General features: G+C 56.7%; 1 protein-coding gene across 3 annotated transcripts in view; it reads right to left on the bottom strand.

Moving 5' to 3' along the window:
- Kcnq1 (potassium voltage-gated channel subfamily Q member 1) overlaps positions 1 to 21,534 on the bottom strand; it is a 292,310-nt gene extending 270,776 nt beyond the window's left edge. For all 3 annotated transcript variants that reach the window (XM_076844874.2, XM_076844873.2, XM_076844872.2), the window contains exon 1: positions 21,146 to 21,534. In XM_076844874.2, coding sequence (XP_076700989.2) covers positions 21,146 to 21,534 — 389 coding nt within the window. The remainder of the gene's footprint in view (positions 1 to 21,145) is intronic.
- Between the last annotated feature and the right edge of the window lie 227 nt (positions 21,535 to 21,761).

Here is a 21,761-nt window from a genome sequence, read left to right on the forward strand (position 1 = left end):
GGGGGTGTCTGCAACTCCCATGAGGACCCCTGCAGTCTTTGGGCACGGCATGGGGCAAGGCCGCCAGCCTCAGGCTGAACCCCTCCAGAAGCACTCTGGGTACAAACCTGGGGTCTCGGGGTCTCAGCCCGGGCTAGCAGTGCACCCAGCCCAGCACTGCCCGGCTCACACAGCACACAGACAGCCACCCCACCCTGACCCCTGAGAAGGTTAGCCGGGCCCGAGTCTGCCCTCCAGGGCGGCCTGACTTTGAGGTGGCGGGCAGCCGGCCAGAGAGGACTTGATAAGAATTGGGGAGGTGAGGCCTGCCCTGGGAACTGAGGCCAGCCCAGCCACCGAGCCCCCAGCCCCGCCCATGCCCCTGGGCCAAGGACAGCCAGAACATTCCAGCTGGCCCGGGAGGGGTGCACCTCCACAGAGCTGCGGCAGGGACCTTGACCGTCCCTGATCCAGGGACGGAAGGAACAGATTCATCCTCAGCAGAAACCACCTCCCCTCGCAGGCTGGCAGGGACTTCTGAAGGCCTTTTGTGCTCCTGTCTCCTCTGGACCTCCCGGCCAAACGAGGTGGGGATTAAGTACAGCAGGGCACAGGAAGGGCCACAGGCCACCCAAGGTCACACTGAGAGGAGAGACGAGCCCGAGCAATGGGACATTCCCCACTCCTCAACCAAACACACACCAGGGCCCCCGGAGTCCCCCGTTTCCCTGTCCTGGCCCCTTCATCAGCCCTACTGCCCTGGTCCTCCGGTGGTCACTGGCCCACAGCTCACGAGGCTCAAACCGGGCTGTGGCCCTCACCCACCAGGACCCTTCATGGCCTTTCAGCCCACTGGGAAAAAACGCGGGTGCCAGGCCCCACCACGGGACACGGCTCTGTCCCCGCCTCTCTGTGGGCTGACCTGCTCCTCTCACCTGCCAGTCCCTCCCCACCTCCAAGTCTGAGTTTGCTGTTCTTGCCAGCAACACCCTCCCACCCCGTGGCCCTGCTGGCCCCTCACCCTCAGGCCCGGCCTCCCACACTGCTGGATTCCCAGGTGAGGTCACCTGTGAGCACCGCCCCACCCCGGAGGCTGCCGCCTAGTCATGGGCAGAAGGTCTTAGCGGATGTCATTCGGCTGTGGTCACAGCTGTCCAGATCAGGGCAAGAGAGCCGGTGCTGCTCACAGCTCGCGCACAACAGGAAAACCTTGTGAGTTCCAGAAACCAGGGGTTTCACCAGGAGACCCGCCAGGGCCAGGCTCAGGGCCAGGGAAGAGGCGAGTCAGAGAGGCTCCTAAAGACCTGATCCCGAAGTCTGGCCTCCACACCCACACCCGAGTCAGCCCTCTGCTTCACAGGGACTCCACAGCGACCCACCCAGACCCAGAATCCAGGCCCCTCTCCTCAGCCACTTAGGTGTCCCCCAAAGACTCAACTAAACCAGACCTCTATCCAGTGTGGAGAGTCGGCCCTCCTGCCTGCCCAGCCTCCACAGGAACACATGCCCGACAGCACGGCCAGCGGAGCATAATTCACCTGTCCACGCAGGCAAGGCTGGCCAAGGCCACCCACCTAGACTTTCAGAGTCTCCCTCGGGACAGCAGGTGTCTGGCCAATGTGCCCAGCACATGCTGTAGTGAGCTTAAAACCACCATCTTTTTCCATCATTCCCCCCCTCCCTCTGCACCCTCCAACAAACCCATCCACCCATCTGTCCACCGATTCCGTCCACCCACTCACCATCCATCCACCCACTCACCATCCCTCCATCCACACATTTCTCTCTCCATTACCCGCCTAGTCATGTCTGTCTGCCCCCACCTCTCCCTCCAGCCCTCCCTCCCCTGTCCTACTCATCGTCTCTCCACCTACCACCCATTCATCCACCTGTCCTCCTGTTCACCACCTGGTCACCCATCCACCCCTCCCTCTCCCCACACATGTCGCCATTGTCCAGGGACCTCCTGAGTTCTGCAGTCACACGGGGGTACACAATCCCTCCCACATTCCCATGTTCCTGAGGCCAAGAGGCTTGGCCTTGGGGGCAGGGGGTCACACAAACACGAACAGCTGCAATCTGGCCCACACTGCCCAGATGCGCGAGTGTCCATGAGATGTGGCCTCCGCTGTGGCTCTCACACTCCATGCCACAGAAGCCATGGGACAGTCATGAGAGGGACCTGTGTCCCCGGCCCCCAGGGCACCTGGCCAGCTCAGTGCAGCCGCTCCACCATGCTCCAGAGACTGTTCCAGGAGCACAGGAAAACAGCCTGGACACTGGCTAGGAGCTGGGCAGCCCACGGGTCCACTTAAAATGCCCTGAGACTAGAGAGATGGCAGGCGTCTGGCAAGGGACGGCGGTCCTTGAGGGCGGGGCCCAGTAGGGGGCTATGTGGAGCCTGATCCCACGCGGCCGTCAGCACCCTGAGACAGAGTCCAGTTCAAGCCCTGCCCACCTGTGCGAGGACAGCCCCAGACAGACAAGGGGACCACACAGGCTGCACACACACCGGTGAGCTGACTCGGACAGTGCCACAACCACCTTGGGCCACCACCCTCAGCTGGCTGGCCTACCAGTTCATGCCTTGACTCAGCAGAGGCAAGATGGACACTGGCCCCAGGTTCCTGAGCACCACCCGCAAGCCCAGCACCTGCAGCAATGCCACTGGGGGGTAGAGTGCCCTCTAACAGGCAGCCCCTGACCACAGCCCCCCAGATACCCAGGGAGGCGGACACTATATCAGTCCACCCTGTGGCCACCCTTCCCAGGGGGACAAGGTCACTCCAGGGACATGCTGGTGCTGGGGTCCACTGGCTGTGGAGATTTGGGACCTCTTGCCTCTCTCAGACCTCTGATGGGCATGGGCCCCTGGAAGATGGGACTCAGACATGCCCCAGGGGACGGCCTGCCTGGGAGCTCAGTGGTCACAGCCCTCCCCTGGAGGACCACAGCAGGGTGGGGCTCCAGGCTCAAAGGAAGGACAGAGGCCATTTGTGCCAGCTACCAAACTGGGCTTGTTGGCGAATGCTGTGTGGCTTCACACAGGCCACTGGCCTCTTCTGGCCTTCGGGCTCACTGCTCCTTGCTGAACCGGTCCTCCGCCCCAACCACAGGTCCAGCCCCCTCGGCCGCACCCTGGGAAGGACAGGGGCTTTCAGCCTCCTGTTCTGGAGGCTTCCCATCAGTCACCGCTGGGCAAACATCAGAAGCCACACCCTCTGCCACATGGTGGAGGGCCCAGAGGCAGGAGGGACCCAGGTGGCCTCCAGGGGGTCTAGGTTTACACTGCCACGTGGTCAGAAAGCTCCCCTGGCGGCCCTCCACCTCTCACTGGAGCACCAAGCTCACCTGTACCTGGGCCGGACTTTCCTGAGGACAGCAGGGCACCACAGGCTTCAGCCTGACCTCTGGGGACAGGGAGTGACCCCCGCCACCCATACACACACAAAGGAACAAAAGCCAGTCAAAGACTCATTACCTGCTCCCTCCAGGCCCCGCAGTGAGAGACGTCTGCCAGGAGAAAGGGGGTGGGAGGGGGTCTCTCCTACTCTCCAAGTGGAGGTCTCTGGGCTCCCAGGCGGGAGGAGCCCAGCCACAAAGGGAGCCCAAGGGGGACTGCTGGGGCAGGGACCAGCACCGCCTGCCAGGAGCCCTTTCCACGGCTTCAGGGTGTGTGTAAGGTAGGTTCCTGGGTCCGGGTATCTCCCAAGGGCCATTCTGGACACCTGAACAGTCCCAGTTTGAGGCAGGTGCCCTTTCCAAGACACGAGTGTGACCATATCACCAGCGGGCCTCAGAGAGGGCCTACCTGCCGACCCCTCCACCTCACCTGCCCCATCCCAACTTCCTCCCCCACCAGCGTCCTCCTGGTCTGTCAGCCGGCCCCCTCCGGCTGCCTCCCCAGGGTGCTGTGGGCATGCCTTCCCTTAGCACCTAGCTTGCTCCCCAGCAGGCTCCTCCTGGAACCCTGACTGCCACCGCTCAGCTCGAAGTCAGGGACAATGTCACACGCGTCCTCTATGCCGAGGCCAGCTTTGGGCAGCACAGCCCCTGTGCACTACACCCCAGCACCACGGGTGCACATATCAGAGGCTGTGGTGTCCCCACCGCCGTCCCCCAGGGCAGCCCGGCGCTCCTCTCTAGGTTACAAGGCCAGCAGTGAGTTGAGTGCTGGGCACAAGCCCCCTCTGTCCTCTCCAAGGCCCTCCGAGAGCCCCTGATCCAGGGAGGGAGAGACCCTTCTCAGAAGGACCTCAGCAGCCCCAGGCCCTCCTGGCTGGGAGAGAGCACGTACTCCGACTAGGGACACTCAGTGCAAAAAGGTCATGGGATCAACTACTAAATAATTATTAAGCAGTTAATTAACAGAGTGACTCAAAATGATGATGTTGTTTGTTGTTGTTTTGTTTTGCGATTTGTTATCAGAGTGAAGAAAGGTCGTGTAGCGATTGGTGGATATCAAGTCACAGCTGGCGGGTGCAGCGTCGTGGCTGGTGGGTACCACGTTGAATCCGGGGATGTCGAGGTGTAACTGGAAGGTGGGATGTCAGGGCTGGTGTCCATCACTCCAGACTCTCAGTCTCTGCCCTCCTTCCGCCCGTCCCCTCTTTATGTCTTGGCCACCTGCTGAGTGGAGAACTCACATCTTCTCTCCTGTGGGGGGTCTCACAACTGGACCTCTGCAGATATCACCCCCATGTGCCACTGAACATGTTCCTTTGGCCCCAGTATTTCCAATGAAGTCACACTTAGGTGCGTGGCTTCAGATCCAGGTCCCTGGGCCATGGCTCCAGCACGCATTGATCCCTCCCCCACCTTGGCAGTGACGGGACGCTCCCAGCTCAGCCTGTACAAGTGCTGCAGCCCCGGGCTCAGCCACTGCCCTGTGGGCCCTGGACCCTCTCAGGACAGAAGGGCACTTCAAGGCCACCCTGCTAGGGCTGGGCAGCTCAGAGAAACTGGATGATCCTCTTTTCCAGGTTTCTCCCGGAGACATATTTTAAAACACATTACTACAGGCTGTGGGTGTAGCTGAGGGGTAGAACACTTGCGTCGGGAATGCAAGACCCTGGGGTCATCCCTGCACACTGACCTTCTCACCCCGCACAGGGCTGCAGGTCTGCTCAGCCTCCTCTCGCTGACACCCGTCTCTACCTCCCAGCAACCACCTCAGCTCTCAGGACACCTGCTATTCCTCACTGCCGTGACCCTAGACTCCCATGTAGCCGCTTTTACAACAAGCTCTACTCCATCTGTGAGTCAAGGAGTACTTAACCACTGAGCCATCCCCACCTCTTTTTATTGTGAGTCAGGGTCTCCCTAAGTTTCTTAGGGCCTCACTAATTGCTAGGTTGGCTTTGACCTTCCGATCCTCCTGCCTCGGCCTCCTGAGTCGCTGAGATTACAGGTGTGCGCCATGGTGCGCGGCCCCTCCGGCTCTTGGAGGGAACTTATCGAGCTCTGGGTTCTCCTTCCATTGCTCTTGTTTTTGGGTGGATAGATTTGCATCCTCTCCCTTATTAGATGAAGAGTAGCCATTATACTTTAATCCACTGTGCTTCTTTTTCCATTTAAAAATATCCTGGTAACCCCTGCACAGCAGCACAGCCACCTCGCATGTTCTGGCGGCTTCAGGGTGCTGCACTCAGGGCTAATCCGAGCACCTTCCCACGATGGGCACTGAGGTTCTCCCAGTCATTCACAAACAGGCAGCACCTTTAAGGCAGGTTCTAGGGAGTGAGTGGGGTTTGCCAAGTCAGAGGCAGATGCATACAGGATTCTGCCAGATGTTGTCGCATCCCCTCCTGCAGAGTTCACCATCTTGCATGCCTAGCAGCAGCTGGATTTCTGCCATCTGGCAGGACCCAGGGGAAGCCTTCCTGGGTTTCTCCAAGTGAAGTCAGCACTTGCCCTCCTGAGGAGGGTGGTCCATGCTGTGAATGGTGTTTGTGGCCCTGGCTCTCTGCTGGAGGTTGCTGGTTTTCTTTGTTTTCAGAAACTCTTTCTACACTGGAGAGCTGACCCCTGACCCCATGGCATATTCCCGGGCTGTCTGCCAGCTGCTCTGCAGGAGGTGACCCTCGCACCCCCCTCCCCCAGGCAAGTTCACCTTCAACGTGTGCATCTGGCCTGGGCACCACAGGAAAGCTGCCTGTCCTCCGGAGAGGAGATTGGGTCTCCTTCTGGTACTCTTTTCTGACCCACCTGGAATTTACTTCAGTGTGACAAGTGGGCCCCATCTGACCTTTCTCACGTGCCCATCGCTGAGGCAGCGAGAGCTTCCTGTGCGATTCCATGGGCTTATGCCTGACCACATGCCAGCACCACCAGCCGCACTGGGCCCCCCAGTGCCACATGTTCTAATGACCAGGGTTTCGTGGTCTATCATATTTTGAGCCATCACAGCCAGGAGCACGGATGTGACTTGAGAACAGCTGGAGGAACCAGGAATGGGACCCCCGCCCGCAACCTGCCAATCAAATGCTCTAAGCACCAGCTTCCTGAAGGTGCTCAGATCCAGCCTGGGGCTCCCCTGGCCCCCTGGAAACTCCCCCCAGGCAGCGCACCTCCAGACAGAACTGCTGGGAAGGGGCGCCCGTCCGCTCAGGGGGGCTCTGGAGCTGCAGAGACTGCAGTCGGTCAAGGAGCACGAGGCGGCCCCTGCCCCTGGGTGGAGGGGGGGTCCCAGTGCCGCTGGGTGGTATCCAGAAGGAGGGGTGCTCTGGGGCCACAAGGAAGTGGGGCATGTCGGGTCCCTGTCCAGCTGGCTCCTTGGGCTCCTGCTTTGCGACTCTCTCCAGATCCCTGTATGGAGCAGGTCTAGGGGACGTGCTCAGGAGAGTGGTTCTGGGTGGACTTGTGTCTTCCCAGGAGCACAGCTCTAGGGAGGGAGCAGAGAAAGCGTCCACCCTGGGGAGACGCGCAGGGGCGGTCCAAGCCCTGTGCAGCAGAGCTGTGGGATTCTGCCCGCTGCCAAGACGAAAGTGCTAGGGAGGCCCTCACAGGTGGCAAGGGGTGGCCTCCACAGGTGCAGACAGGGCCAGGCCCAGGCTGGAGCCAGGGTGCCAATGTCTCAGGCCTCGCCGTGCTTAAGACCAAGGCTCCAAGGGCTTCTGTGCAGACTGGAGGGGCTCTCTGGCGTGGCCGAGCAAAGGGTCAGGCCTTGGTTCCCCATGAGCAAGGTGACCAGGGTCCCCTGTGTGAACGGAGCAGAGAAAGAAGAAACAGGACTGAGAGTCCAGAACCCAGAGGGGAGCAGAGGTGTGCTCCCGAGACCTCACCAGCACCATCCGCTCCAATCCGAGAGGAAGAAGTTCCTACAAACCCACACGCGGCCTGGGGAGCACCCAGGCAGCCCACCCAGGTCCCCCGGAGGCCCCGTAAAGTCCCATGTGCCACTCTCGGGCACTGTCAGGTGTCTAGGCCCACGGGCAGACACTGAGGGACAGCACGCCCTTCTACCAGGTAAAAGGTACCGCAGCCACCTGGGCCGTAAGTGGGCTCCTGCCCCCGAGCAACCTTCAGACACGCAGCTCGTACCCACAGCTGGACACACCATGCCAGTGTGCCAGTGAGACACTGGCCTCATGGAGCTTCCCAGCAAGTAGGCACCCCACAGACCCTGGAGCCCAGCCAGAGGCCCCAAAACACCAGAGAGCTGACCATAGCTGGAGAAGCTGCCCGGCCTCCATGCTAAAGCACCCACCTGGACCAGACCAGCGCCTTCTTACCAACCAGCACCCTAGGACACGCTGCCGGGAGACAGCCTTTTACTACAAAAGCCACCCATAAAGTTGCTAGAGGCCACAGCAAATGCACAGGCATCAATGAATATCAGTGTGGGGACCCAAGGTGACAGGACCCTCTAGTAACAGATCGCAAAGGACAGGAAACCCACGGTGGCCTGACAAGCCAAAATCGTGCCTCTGAGGGAACTTACTAAGGTGCAGAGAATACAGACACCTCGACGCAGCGGGTGGGGGGACTCGACCTGTGAGTGAGATCTGGAAAGGAGCCTAGTGGAATCTGGATCTCAACAAATGAAGTAAGAAACCGGCTCGGAGCCTCTGAAGCCGGACACATCGGGCAGAGGAAGAGTTCCTGCCTTCAGACAAGTCTTTGGACTGAACGAGAAGTCAGACAAAGAAGAAAGATGAATCAAAAGCATGAACAAAGCCTTGACTTGATCCCTCGTCGGGACCTGGGTGGGTCAGCAGGCACACTGTGCGCATCTCAGCGGGGAGAGGAAAGGAAGCGCAGAGAAATTCAATGAAATATTTAACAAAATGATTCCTGGAAACTTCACGAATCTTGAAAAAGATACGGACATCCAGGCCCAAGAAGCTCAAAGGGCCCCAAGAGATCCAAGCAGAAAAGATCGTCACCAACGCATTTCACAGTCGGATGGAACGGCAAGACAAGGAATCCTTAAACAGCAACAGACCGCGAGCGGTGGCTGTCCCGCACAAGGGGCTCCCCTCGACCGAGGCGGGCTTCTGGACAACACTTTACTGGCCAGGAGACAGCGGGACCATACATTCACAGTCCTGAAAGGAAAACCTGCCAACCAAGAACACCACACCCAGCAGAGGTGTCCTTCATGATGGAGGAACAAAGGCTTACCACGAGGAGCTACGGAACTCATCAGCACCAGACGGCCCGCGAGAAGCACCTGGGGAGTACTAGGCTAGGAGCAAAAGCACCAGAGCAGAAAGAACAGACCCAGCGGGGGGTAGGTACGCAGAAGAGAAAGGGAAGAGGATCGACCTGTGAACACAGAAACCTGCCCAGCCACAAAGGAGGGCCACCAGGGGATTAGGGCACACGGATGTACAAACGGCCAGAAAACCAGCCAAATGGCAGAGACGCGGCTCTGCTGCCCTCAGTAGCCTTTCATGCACATTGGTTCAAATTTCCAATTGAGAGAGTCAGACAGGTTGAGCGGTTAAGAGGAGAAGAAAAAGACCAAGGCATTAGCTGCCGGCAAGAACTCCCTGCGCCAGCCAAGACGCACGGACGGGAAGACCCAGGTTCACACCAACGGACCAGAGGAGCAGCTCCCTGCAGCAGGTGGAACAGACTGTGGAACTGCAGAGAGGCAAGTCACCAGGACTGATGAGGAATCCAGTCAACAAGAGGAAAGGAGCCCCCAGTTACACAAAGCAAAGGCAGAAACAGGTCCAGCAGGGTAGTTGTGGGGGACCTCGGCACCTGACTTTTGTCAACAGACAGACCCTCTAGAAGGAAAAGAAAGTTGGACAGTGCCATTGACCAGAGGGGCCAACCAACATCACAGAGTGCTTCAGCCAACAGCCGCAGAAGGCTCAGCACTGCGAGCGCGCTCCTGGGGAGACGCGTGTTAGACCACAAAACAAGTCCCAGCAAATTTCAAAAAAACCCAGAAATCTTAGCAAAAGCATCTTCTCTGACCACAAGGAATAAAACTAGAAATCCACCAAGAGGAACTTCAGAAACAGACACATGGCAATCAAACGCATCCTCCTGAATGACCGACGTCAGTCAAGAAATCCAAATGGAAACTTTAAATCGTCTTGAATGACAAGGAAAGCAGGATCCAGGGAACAGGGCCACAGCAGCACCACGGGAAGCTCACAGCAACGAGTGCCCACCCCCAAGAGGTCTCAAACAGACCACCTGACGTGGCCACTCAGGAAATAGAAAATCACACACCAAGAACAGACTCGATCTGAAACCGTAGAGGGAAAGAGATCACTAAGCTCAGAGCAGAAAAAATGAAACAGATCGAAAAATATGTGTATATATATGATCAATGAAGCAAAGTCAGGTTTCTTTGAAAAGATAAAACTGAAAAAATTTTAGTCAAACTAACCAAAAAAAAAAAAGAAAAAGAGAGAGAGAGAGAGAGAGAGAGAGAGAGAGAGAGAGAGAGAGAGAAGATCCAAATAAATGCCTGGTGGACCATGACAACTGAGCACCGAATACGCAGGTCACTGGTCACTGGGGACCACTAGGGACAATTAGACATCAACAAGGGGGAGCACCTGGGACAGAGCGTGCATTTCTCCAGACAGAACCTACCAAACACTGAGCCACGCAGACACAGAAAACCCGGCTCCACCGTTGACGAGCACAAGACTGAGTCAGTAATAAATGTCCCACAAAGAGAAATGCTCCCAAGCCCATCCTACAAGGCCAGGTCCCCCTCCCGCTGACGAGGCAAAGACCACAGAAAAGGAGCTACAGGCCATAATTCCTGATGAGCCCAGATGCACAAGTTCTCGACCAATTACCAACAAACTGGTCCAATAGCCCAGCAAAGAGATCACACACCACGATCGAGTGGACTTGTTCCAGTCACACAAGGACGCCTCAGCACACGCTCATCAGCAGCTGAAACACACCCATGAACAGAACAAGAGACAAAACCCGTGTGATCACCTCTACAGATGCAGGAAAAGCATTTGATGATTTCAACAACTCATGGTAAAAAAAAAAAAAAAAAAACACTTCAAAGAAAGAAAACCACAGACCAATATCTCTAATGAACTTGGATGCAAAAAATCTCAATAAAATCCTGGCGAATCGAATACAAAAGCATATCAAAAAAATTGTGCACCATGATCAGGTAGGATTCATCCCTGGGATGCAAGGCTGGTTCAATATACAGAAATCAATGAATGCTATTCACCACATCAATAGACTTAAAGATAAGAACCATATGATCATCTCCATAGATGCAGAAAAAGCATTCGACAAAGTACAGCATCCCTTTATGTTCAAAACACTAGAAAAACTAGGGATAACAGGAACTTACCTCAACATTGTAAAAGCTATCTATGCTAAGCCTCAGGCTAGCATCATTCTGAATGGAGAAAAACTGAAGGCATTCCCTCTAAAATCTGGAACTAGACAGGGATGCCCTCTCTCACCACTTCTATTCAATTTAGTTCTTGAAATACTAGCCAGAGCAATTAGACAGACAAAAGAAATTAAAGGCATAAAAATAGGAAAAGAAGAACTTAAATTATCACTATTTGTGGATGATATGATAATATATCTAACAGATCCAAAAGGGTCTACAAAGAAACTGCTAGAGTTAATAAATGAATTCAGCAAAGTGGCAGGATATAAAATCAACAGGCATAAATCAAAGGCATTCCTGTATACCAGCAACAAAACTTCTGAAATGGAAATGAGGAAAACCACTCCATTCACAATAACCTCAAAAAAAATAAAATACTTGGGAATCAACCTAACAAAAGAGGTGAAAGATTTTTACAATGAAAACTACAGAACCCTAAAGAGAGAGATAGAAGAAGATCTTAGAAGATGGAAAAATGTACCCTGTTCATGGATAGGCAGAACTAACATTATCAAAATGGCGACATTACCCAAAGTTCTCTACAGGTTTAATGTGATGCCAATCAAAATCCCAACAGCATTTCTTGTAGAAATTGACAAAGCAATCATGAAATTCATATGGAAAAACAAAAGACCCAGAATAGCAAAAGCAATTCTAAGCAGGAAGTGTGAATCTGGAGGTATAGCGATACCAGATTTCAAACTGTACTACAAAGCAATAGTAACAAAAACAGCGTGGTACTGGTACCAAAACAGGCAGGTGGACCAATGGTACAGAATAGAGGACACAGAGATCAATCCACAAAGTTACAACTATCTTATATTTGATAAAGGGGCTAAAAGCATGCAATGGAGGAAGGATAGCATCTTCAACAAATGGTGCTGGGAAAACTGGAAATCCATATGCAACAAAATGAAGCTGAACCCCTTTCTCTCGCCATGCACAAAAGTTAACTCAAAATGGGTCAAAGAGCTTGACATCAAATCAGAGACTCTGCGCCTGATAGAAGAAAAATTTGGCTCTGATCTACATATTGTGGGGTCGGGCTCCAAATTCCTTAATAGGACGCCCATAGCCCAAGAGTTAATAACAAGAATAAACAAATGGGACTTACTTAAACTAAAAAGTTTTTTCTCAGCAAGAGAAACAATAAGAGAAGTAAATAGGGAGCCAACAATCTGGGAACAAATCTTTACTCCTCACACTTCAGATAGAGCCCTAATTTCCAGAATATACAAAGAACTCAAAAAATTAAACAATAAGATAACAAATAACCCAATCAACAAATGGGCCAAGGACCTGAACAGACACTTCTCAGAGGAGGACATACAATCAATCAACAAGTACATGAAAAAATGCTCACCATCTCTAGCAGTCAGAGAAATGCAAATCAAAACCACCCTAAGATACCATCTCACTCCAGTAAGATTGGCAGCCATTATGAAGTCAAACAACAATAAGTGCTGGCGAGGATGTGGGGAAAAGGGTACACTTGTACATTGCTGGTGGGACTGCAAATTGGTGCGGCCAATTTGGAAAGCAGTATGGAGATTCCTGGGAAAGATGGGAATGGATCCACCATTTGACCCAGCTATCGCCCTTCTCGGACTATTCCCTGAAGACATTAAAAGAGCGTACTATAGGGATAATGCCACATCAATGATCATAGCAGCACAATTCACAATAGCTGGACTGTGGAACCAACCCAGATGCCCTTCAATAGATGAATGGATTAAAATAAATGTGGCATTTATACACAATGGAGTATTAGGCAGCACTAAAAAATGACAAAATCATGGAATTTGCAGGGAAATGGATGGCATTAGAGCAGATTATGCTAAGTGAAGCTAGCCAATCCTTAAAAAACAAATGCCAGATGTCTTCTTTGATTTAAGGAGAGCAACTAAGAACTGAGCAGGGAGGAAGAGCATGAGGAAAAGATTAACATTAAACAGAGGCGAGTGGTGAGAGGGAAAGGGAGAGAGAGGGGAAATTGCATAGAAACGGAAGGAGACCCTCAACGTTATACAAAATCACATATAAGAGGTTGTGAGGGGAAAGGGGGGGGAAAACAAGGGAGAGAACTGAACAACAACAGATTAGGTAGAGAGGGAAGATGGGAGGGGTGGGGAGGGGGGATAGTAGGGGATAGGAAAGGCAGCAGAATACAACAGTCACTAATATGGCATTATGTAAAAATGGGAATGTGTAACTGATGTGATTCTGCAATTTGTATTTGGGGTAAAAATGGGAGTTCATAACTCACTTGAATCAAATGTATGAAAGATGATATGTCATGAGCTTTGTAATGTTTTGAACAACCAATAATAAAAAAAAAAACCCTCCAAAACTCCGGGATAGAAGAACGTGCCTCAACACGTAAAGGCCATATATGACAGACCCACAGCCAACACTGTGCTGAAGGTGGAAGCTAGAATCATTATCAATCCCTCAAAGATCAGGAACAAGATGAGGATGTCCACGTTCACCACCCTAGTTCAATGCTGCACTGGAAGTGGTTTCACACAGAGGAAAAATTAAAAAGGCTCCACAAACAAACAAACAAACAAAAAACCTTGCTGAACTGATAGTCAGATTCAGTAAAGTTGCAGGGTGTGAAATGAACATATGCAAACGAGTAGTCTTTTTATATGCCAATCAGAAAACTGCTGAGAAAGAAATCAAGAAAGCAGTCCATTTGCAATAGCAAAAATGAAATCAAATGCTGATGGAAATCTCCAAAGAGGTGAATAATTTTATAATGAAAGTTACAAACTGAAAAGAAATTGAAGAGGCTATGAAAAATGGAAAGGCATCCCATGTTCATGGACCATAATAATATTGTTAAAAAGTACGTACTCCCCAAAGTCCAAAGACGCAGTATGATTCCCATTCAAGTATCAATGACAGTTCCTATGGAAGTGGAGTGATCACTCTGAACCTTTGTGTGGGACCACTAGGGACTCTGAATAGCAACAATCCCGAGTAAGAAAATGCCGAGACGTAATGACACTCCACTTCACTACACGTAACAGAGCTGCGGTCACCACAAGAGCGTGGTACTGCCAGGAAGACAGACATGGACCAAGGGAACAGAACGGAGAACCCAGAAACAAATCCACTGCTTAGGGCCACCTGATTGCTGACCAAGGCAGCAAGAATACACACGGGAGGACTCTTCAGTTAGTGGCAGAAAGGGACATCCACATGCTGAGGAGAGCAGGCCCCATCTGTCACCACATACAAGCATCACTTCAAAGGAGACCAAAGACTTCAGGGTAAGGCCCCAACTAGGAAACTTCTAGAAGGACACCCAGGGGAATGGCTTCCAGACATGCATCTGGGCAAAGATCGTTTTAGCAGCAAAAGCAAAAATTGACAAATGGAATCTCATCAAACTGAAAAGCATCTGTACTACCAAGGGGTCAAGAGAGTCAAGAAGCAACTCAGAGAACAGGAGAAAAGGTTCACACACTGTCCGTCCGTCCATCCGTCAGGGCACTAATGAGGAACTCAAAGACTCAATGGCAAAGATAACACGGTTTAAAAAGTGACCAGACACTGCTCAAATCAGGGTGTGCAGGGCAGCGAGCACAGGAACACTGTTCACCATGGCTCACAAGGGAGATGCAGGTCAGAACCACAGGAGGTACCTCCCTCCTGGTTAGACCGGCCATTATCAAAAAGGCAGAAAAGAGTAAACGCTGCAGGGCAGGATGTGGACAGAGGGGGCCTGCACACTGCTGGAGGGATGCCGACTGGAGAGCGTCCTGGGAGCAGCCCGGAGTACCCTCCCACCCTCGCACACCGAGGAAAACTGCACGGGACCCAGCTGTCCTGCTCCTGCGCGTGCAACCAAAGGAACGAATCAGCGTGTCCCGGGACACCTGCCCCTCCCCCACGCCCCTGCAGCACCCTCCGCCACAGCCCAGGTGAGGAGCCAACAGAGGCACCCAGCCAGATGGACCGGCAAGAAAGAGGATGTGTGCGCACAAGGGAAGAGCGGTCACCCACAGAGAGTGCGTCCTGCCATCTCATGGAGCCGGAGAACCTGAGCACAGTGACACGCGCCAGGCACAGGGACAAGTGCTCCGCGCTCACTTCCGCAGAAGCTAAAGCACGGGTCCCAAAGCAGCGAGTGAGGCGGTGGTCACAGAGCCCGAGAAGGGTGGGGGAGGGTGGCTGGGGAGGAGGCACACGGGCTCGGGGTGCAGCTGGGCAGGAGGACTGACTTCTAACGTGCCACGGCACAGCAGAGGAACTGGCTGGCGGCAACGGAGCACTTCCTGACAGCTGGCACAGAGGGTCTTCACGCTCCCGCACACAGAACTGGTGGTGGGCCGGCCAGTGACCCCGACCTGGTCAGTACACATTGCCCCCAGCATGGAAATGCCACACTGGACCCCATCAACACCCATTATTACTGTGTGTCTATTAAAAAGAGCACGTGTGTGTGTCTGTGTGTGTGTGTGTGTGTGTCTGTGTCTGTGTGTGTCTATGTGTGTGTCTGTGTGTGTGTGTGTCTGTGTGTCTGTGTCTGTGTGTGTGTGTCTGTGTCTGTGTGTGTGTCTGTCTGTGTGTGTGTCTGTGTGTCTGTGTGTGTATGTCTGTGTGTGTGTCTGTGTCTGTGTGTGTGTCTGTGTGTGTGTCTGTGTCTGTGTCTGTGTGTCTGTGTGTGTGTCTGTGTGTGTGTCTGTGTCTGTGTGTGTCTGTGTGTGTCTATGTGTGTCTGTGTGTGTGTCTGTGTCTGTGTGTGTGTGTCTGTGTGTGTGTGTGTCTGTGTGTGTGTCTGTGTGTCTGTGTCTGTGTGTCTGTGTGTGTGTCTGTGTGTCTGTGTCTGTGTGTGTCTGTGTCTGTGTGTGTGTGTGTGTCTGTGTGTAGACTGGTTCCTCCTCCAGCAGGTGGCCAGACAAGCAGACCGTGCCTTGATCTGGGACCATGTAGAGGGGCCCACTCCAGATGGGTCTGCTCAGCCCCCACACCCTGAACCAAACAAAGCTCAGGCCGTGGGGGCAGACTCCAAGGTCTAATCCCGCACCTGCCCGCCCCCAGCCAGGACGTGAAGCCGCCCCCACCCGGGTAGGACCTGAGGACTCTCCCTGAAGGATCCAGCAGCTCTTGCTTGCTGCTTCCCCAGCTCAGGATGCCACTGGATAAAGATACGCACAGTGGGTGTCAGGAGGCCCAGCCCCGGGGCTGCAGTGACAGTGGCAGCCGATGGGTGTGGAGGGGCAGCCAGAGCTGGGAGAAGGTGAGGAAGGACCTGGGCTCCTGGGCTGGATGCCTGGAGACCCTGCATGGAGCACCGTCCACCCACACAGTCCCTCAGATCCTAGACACACTAAGATGGCATCTGCTAACACCCCACAGGGCAGCCAGGCAGACGAGGGGCGGGGCGCCAGGGCCAGGGCCACTGACAATGAAGACGGCATTACCTGCTGGGGCACCTCTTGCAGGAGGTGGCCCCACGCTGAGCTGTGGCAGTAGCCCTGGGCAGTAGGGCTTCAGGGCACAGGAAGCAGCCAGGTCAAAGGTGCCTGGGAGTGGCCTCCCCACCCCCAGGTCAGGCACTGAGGTGGATCCCCAGCCATGGCTGAGGAAAGCACTGGTCTCGGTCCACCACCCACTCAGTAGCAGCTTCCCCTTGCCCGGGGGCTCTCTCTCCTCTCCTTCCAGCACAAGGCAGCCCCCTTTCCTCACACAGCCAAAGGTAGATGTGACCCCCCACCAACCCAAGGTGGAAGAGGGGCTCGGAGGAGGCAGGAGGCCCTGGCTGCTGAGTCCAAGGCCCTGTCCAGGCAGCCTTGGACACACATAGTGTGGCCTTGCACAGGTAGCCTGCTCTCTCTGAGCCCTGGGTTCCCAGCTACACACGGCCAAGGGCCTACCTAGGCAGAGAGTGGACCCCCTTCCTGACTTCAGCATTGCTGTGCCCCTCCATCCTTCCCCAAGGCCCTTGAATAGAGCCCAGAGGTCCCCTACCCTGGTCAGCACCCATGCAGAGCACAGAAAAGGGGCCAGGTTGGGCAGGGCAGCAGGAGACAGACAACCACAGAGGCCGAGGCCTCTCACGTGCTCAGAAGCACATGGAGAGTCAGGCCCAGGTCACGTGGTCACTCCGCCGACAGAAGAGCAGCCACAATCTCCTGCTGCTGACGTCCACCGGGCAGTCCTGCCCCAGCTCTGGGCTTTCTCATGCTCAGCGGCCACTGGAGAGGAACGAGCGTCCATCAGGAGAAGGTGTGGACGCTCGTTTTACCTCCATGCCCACAGGGGCCCTGCACAGAGCATCACGGGAGCCGGGAGCCAGGGTCACCCCACACATTTGGGCTCCAAGGCACCTGTGGGGCCCCTCCTCTACAGGCCCAGCCCAGGCCAGCCTCCTACATAGCACCCCTGCTCCACAGTGCTTCCCCAGCACCCTAGCCAAACCTCAGGCCTCAGTCTGAGCAGCCCACGTGGCGGCATGTGGGCCTCAGACCCTGTCAGAAGCCGAGGCTGGGCGCAACACGCTTCCAGAAGCTTCCTCGGCAAACCTCCGAGGGAGCAGCGCGGAGCATCCTCGCACACTGGCCACACACCCACGGCCCCTTCAGGGCCTGGAACATCCTCCCTGGAGACCACCATCCTTGGCAGCCCTTGCCCACCTCTGGCACCTGCGGCCCAGTCCTCCAGCCCAACATTCTTGATGGCCGACGGGGAATTAGATCATGGGAAAATGTGCAGAAGTCGACAGCTGGCTGGGAATGTCCGGGCTGCAGGGCCCTGGGCGCCTCTGGGTCCCCTTCTCCACTGAGAAGGCTGGGCGGAGGGGAGGCAGGGGCCCTGCCTGGGCCAGGTCGGGAGCCGGCTGGCAGGTGCCAGAGCCCCGAGCCCCCTCGGCAGCCTGGCTGCTCAGCAAGGGCAGGGCAGGCCAGCAGCAGCCCTGGCCCAGGAGCTGGCGAGGGAGGCGACTCGGGCGCCCTGAGCTGCAGGCCTGCAATCAGCGCCATTCAGGGACTGCTGTGCTCTGAGGAGACTGACCACTACCCGCAAGGGTGCTTCACCAGAAGAGCCAACTCAGGACCTGGCCTTTGTGTCAGCAGCAGGACACCGGGCCCCTTTAGACCTGAAAGCATCGTCTGTGGGTGGCTGCTCCCGCACTGTGGGCGAGCACAGTCACCTTGCCTGGCCTCGCGGGTCCCACCACCACTGAGCTTCACACAGCCCGCTTCCAGCCCTGGAGCCCTGCTCCACCCAGGCATCCTCCTGACCCCAGGCCTCTGTGCAGGCTGGGGAGACCCTTCTGCAGGGGGCTTCAAGTTCTTCCTCTACCTGGACTGCCCCCCAGTCCCTCCCCAGGCCTGGCACAAGAGATGCCTGTGGTCCTCCAACCGTGGTCAGGCCAGGCAGAGGCGCTCAGTGCTCGGGCAACAGCGCCTCCAGAAACATGGGGCTGGTTCTGCAGCAGGGGTCTGCTGAGGGGTCTGTGGACTACCAGGGCCCTAGAGGAGGCAGCACAGGGAGAGACCCCAAAGGGAAATCAGTTTTACCTGGAATCCAGGGCTGAGGAACAGGTGGCAGGGTTTGAAGGGGACAGAGGGAGAGAGACTTGGCCACCCTCCACCTGCCCAGCTCCATTCCCAGGTCTGCAGGGTGGCTTCTCTGGGCCACAGTCAGAGTGAGATGGCTCCTGCTCTTGGCCAAGCACCCAGACCAGCCCAATAAACCACCAGGCCCAGTTGCAAGTTCCGTCAATGATTAACACATGCTGTGAGGTGCTGCCAAAAGACACCAGAAGGTTCTCAGGAACCCGGGAGAGCAGGGATGTGGGAGGGTGGGGACAGGAGTGCGAGCCAGCCCAGGTTGGGTTAGGGTACAGGGAACAAACCCCTCAGTCACAACCAGGATTCCAAGTGGCCAGCGGCCAGACCCTGCCAAGGCCCACTGGAAGGGTGGCTTGGGCCCACCTGGCCCCTGTTACCCCACAGTGGGGATGTAAAGGCCATGAAAGAGAACTGGGGGGAAGGGGGACAGGAAGCCCAATAAAGCAAAGGGCAGTGCCCGGGTATGCGTCCTGCTCCCTGGCCAGCCAGGGAAGGCCAGAACGGACACAGGAAGGGCTGCTCTCCTTGGGCCGGAGCAGGGGTTCCCCAAGGAGGGGACAGGATGTCCGGGCCTGCTTCCCCAGCTGCACAAGGTAACGCATGTCCAGGCCTGCAGGACTCCAGTCCCTACCTTGCCCCCCTCCCCACATAGGACCCAGCCCTCCGGGGTAGGCTATCCTCCTTGGGCCCAGAAACCAAATCCCTCATGTTTCCCAGTCCGCCTTACCAAGGACAGAGCCTGCTCTCGTCCCCGAACCATCTGTGACTTCATACAGCAACTCCGGGGTCCAGCCGGGCACTGACTACACGGTTCCTGAGGCTGCAGCCAGGCTCCAGCCCCCACGGGATCCCAGCTCCCGGCCAGGCCTTCCCCAAGCAGAATGGACAATCCGAGGGCCCCGCCTACCTCTTGGAGACTCTGGGGGTGAGGGAACCCCTTCTCGGGTCCCAGGCAAGCCACATGCTCTGCCCAGCCAGGGTCCACCTGCAGCCCTTCCCCAAGATGGTGGAGGATGTTCATGACAACCCCTCAGAGCCAGCCACACCTCTCACAGGACCAGGGGCCTGCAGCTGGAAAAGGCTGACCACTGCCCCTCCGCTACCTCACACGAGCATCCCTTTCCCCCACCCTCCACATCACAGGAGCTGCCGCTGCCCTGCCTCCGGGAGACTGGGCGAAGGCAGACTCCGCTGAGCAAACTTCCGAGGCCGAACAATCCTAATCAGGAAGAAAGCACAGTGTAAGCAGAGACTTCCTCTGGGGCATGGCGAGCCCTTTTCCTCTGCCCCGCGCTGCAGCTGGAGCACAGGTGACGCTCACCCCTGGCCTGCACCCTGGCGTGCCATCCGGTGACTGCCTGGAGGCACCTGCCTTGGCAGGTGGGGCTCCTGGACCAAGAGTAACAGCGAAGGTCTTCTCCAGCATCTGCTTGGGGTCCACACTCTCCCCCCCACCCTCAGCATCACAGGTAGTTTGGGGTCTGGTGGGGGAGTGCTGGGAGGCAGGCAGTCCATCCACCCACGCAGCATGCCCACCAGCCTGCTATTTCTAGAACATTCTCCCAGCAGGGCTGGACTCAGGTGGGGTCCCTTAGGGTCACTGCACACAAATGTTCCCCAAATCCCCAGATGCTGTAGCTACCGCTTCCGCAGAGCCTCCCCCTCCCCCAGACCTGCATGGCCCTGGCTCCCAGGCCCTGAGACCTGCCCTTCCTGCTGTGGAAGTCCCCTTCTCTTCACAAGCAGGATAGCTACCTGAGCCAGCTCCTGCTACAACCTGGGGCCCTGGCGACAAGCACAGTGGGGGTGAACAGGTCCCTGGGCACCTCCCAGGCCCAGCCCAGGCAGCAGAACTAAGCACACTCCACCTGTGGGAGGCCACCAGAAGGCCACCCCAGGCAGCCCTAAAGGAGCCCCACAGCAATCAGTGAGGGGACATCTGAGCAGACTCACAGGCCAGAGGTTGGCAAGACACCAAGAAGCCACTGGCTGGGCAGCCAGGAAGTAGCACCACAGGACGGCAGGGGAGGCAGCAAGGAGAGCAGCCTGACCCTTCTGGGAGGTAACTTCCTGTGCCCCTGTCCTTGAGAAATCCAGTGCCAAGCCTGCGCCCCGCCCACAGGAGTGGGAACCACCTGGGAGCAGCAAGGGCCAGGTGCTGCTGCCAGCCCTCTTCCTCGGGAGCACAGCCTCCTTTGATGGATGCCTGAAAACCGGCCCCTCTGCACCCTCCCAGGTTTTATGAGCTTAGGTTTATGAGGACCCGTGGGTACTCTGCAGCCCGGAGGAAGGCCTGTGCACCTGCCGGCCAGACTGAGACCCACCTGGGCCTCCAAGGTCTGAGTATCCGGACCTCCTCTCCTGGGGGCTCCTGAGGCTCTTCTCCCTGCCAACCCAGGGGCATTCCCTCGCTGCACCCAAGGGTGAGCGCTCCTTCTCTTCCCAGAGTATGTCCACTGGACAGCCCTCCAGGGGGGAGCGAGCAACTTCTGGTCTGGGGCACCCCTCCCCACGCCCGAGGGCAGGGCCTTGAGAAGTGCCCCCTTGCCCAGCAATGTCCCTGAACTTCATGGGACCTGAAACAAACTTGTTTCCCCGTTCACACCTCCCTCCCCTCGCGGCTGCCCAGGGTCAAGGCTAGGGCGGGGGTCCGGCCGGCAGCTGGGAGGCAGAGACCAACCACGCTCCCTGCCAGCCCCTCCGCAGGTGCCCCGGGCGACTCTGCGGTACTCACACGGCGAAGTGGTAGACGAAGCACTTCCAGCCCGTGGGGCGCTCGAGGAAGTTGTAGACGCGGCCCTGGACGTGGGTGCGCGCGAGCAGCGGGCGGCGCGCGCTGTAGATGGAGACCCGCGGGTCGAGGCTCACTGGCGGCCGCGGGCCGAGGTCGGCGACGACCGGGGGCGCCGAGGGCACCGCGGGGGTCGTGGGGGACGCTGGCCCCAGGACGCCCGAAGGCGCGACGGGAGCATAGAGCGTGCCGCCCGTCGGGCCGCCCTCTGCCAGCTCCAGGGAGAAGGGGCACTTCTTGGCCAGGCCCGCGCTGCCCCGCCGGGCGCCCAGCAGGCGGCCCCAGCCCCCGCGCTTCCTCTCAGTCCTGGGCGGGGAGGAGGCCGCGGCCATAGCGAGGCAGGGCCCCGGGGGCTGCACGGTAGCTGCAGCGAAGGCGGGCGCCTGGGCACACTGTCGGCCAGCGGCCGAGGCTGCCAGCCTCGCCACCCGGGGCCGCTGCCCGCCCCGCCCGGGGGTGGGGCGGGGCCGGAGTGGGCGGGAGCCTCAGGCCGTCCCGGGGGACCACAGGCCCCGCCCGCTGAGCACCCGCCCTGACCGCCCGGTGCTCGGAAAGCTGC

Source organism: Callospermophilus lateralis, chromosome 2 (genome assembly GCF_048772815.1).
Source record: "Callospermophilus lateralis isolate mCalLat2 chromosome 2, mCalLat2.hap1, whole genome shotgun sequence".
Taxonomy (NCBI): Eukaryota; Metazoa; Chordata; class Mammalia; order Rodentia; family Sciuridae; genus Callospermophilus; species Callospermophilus lateralis.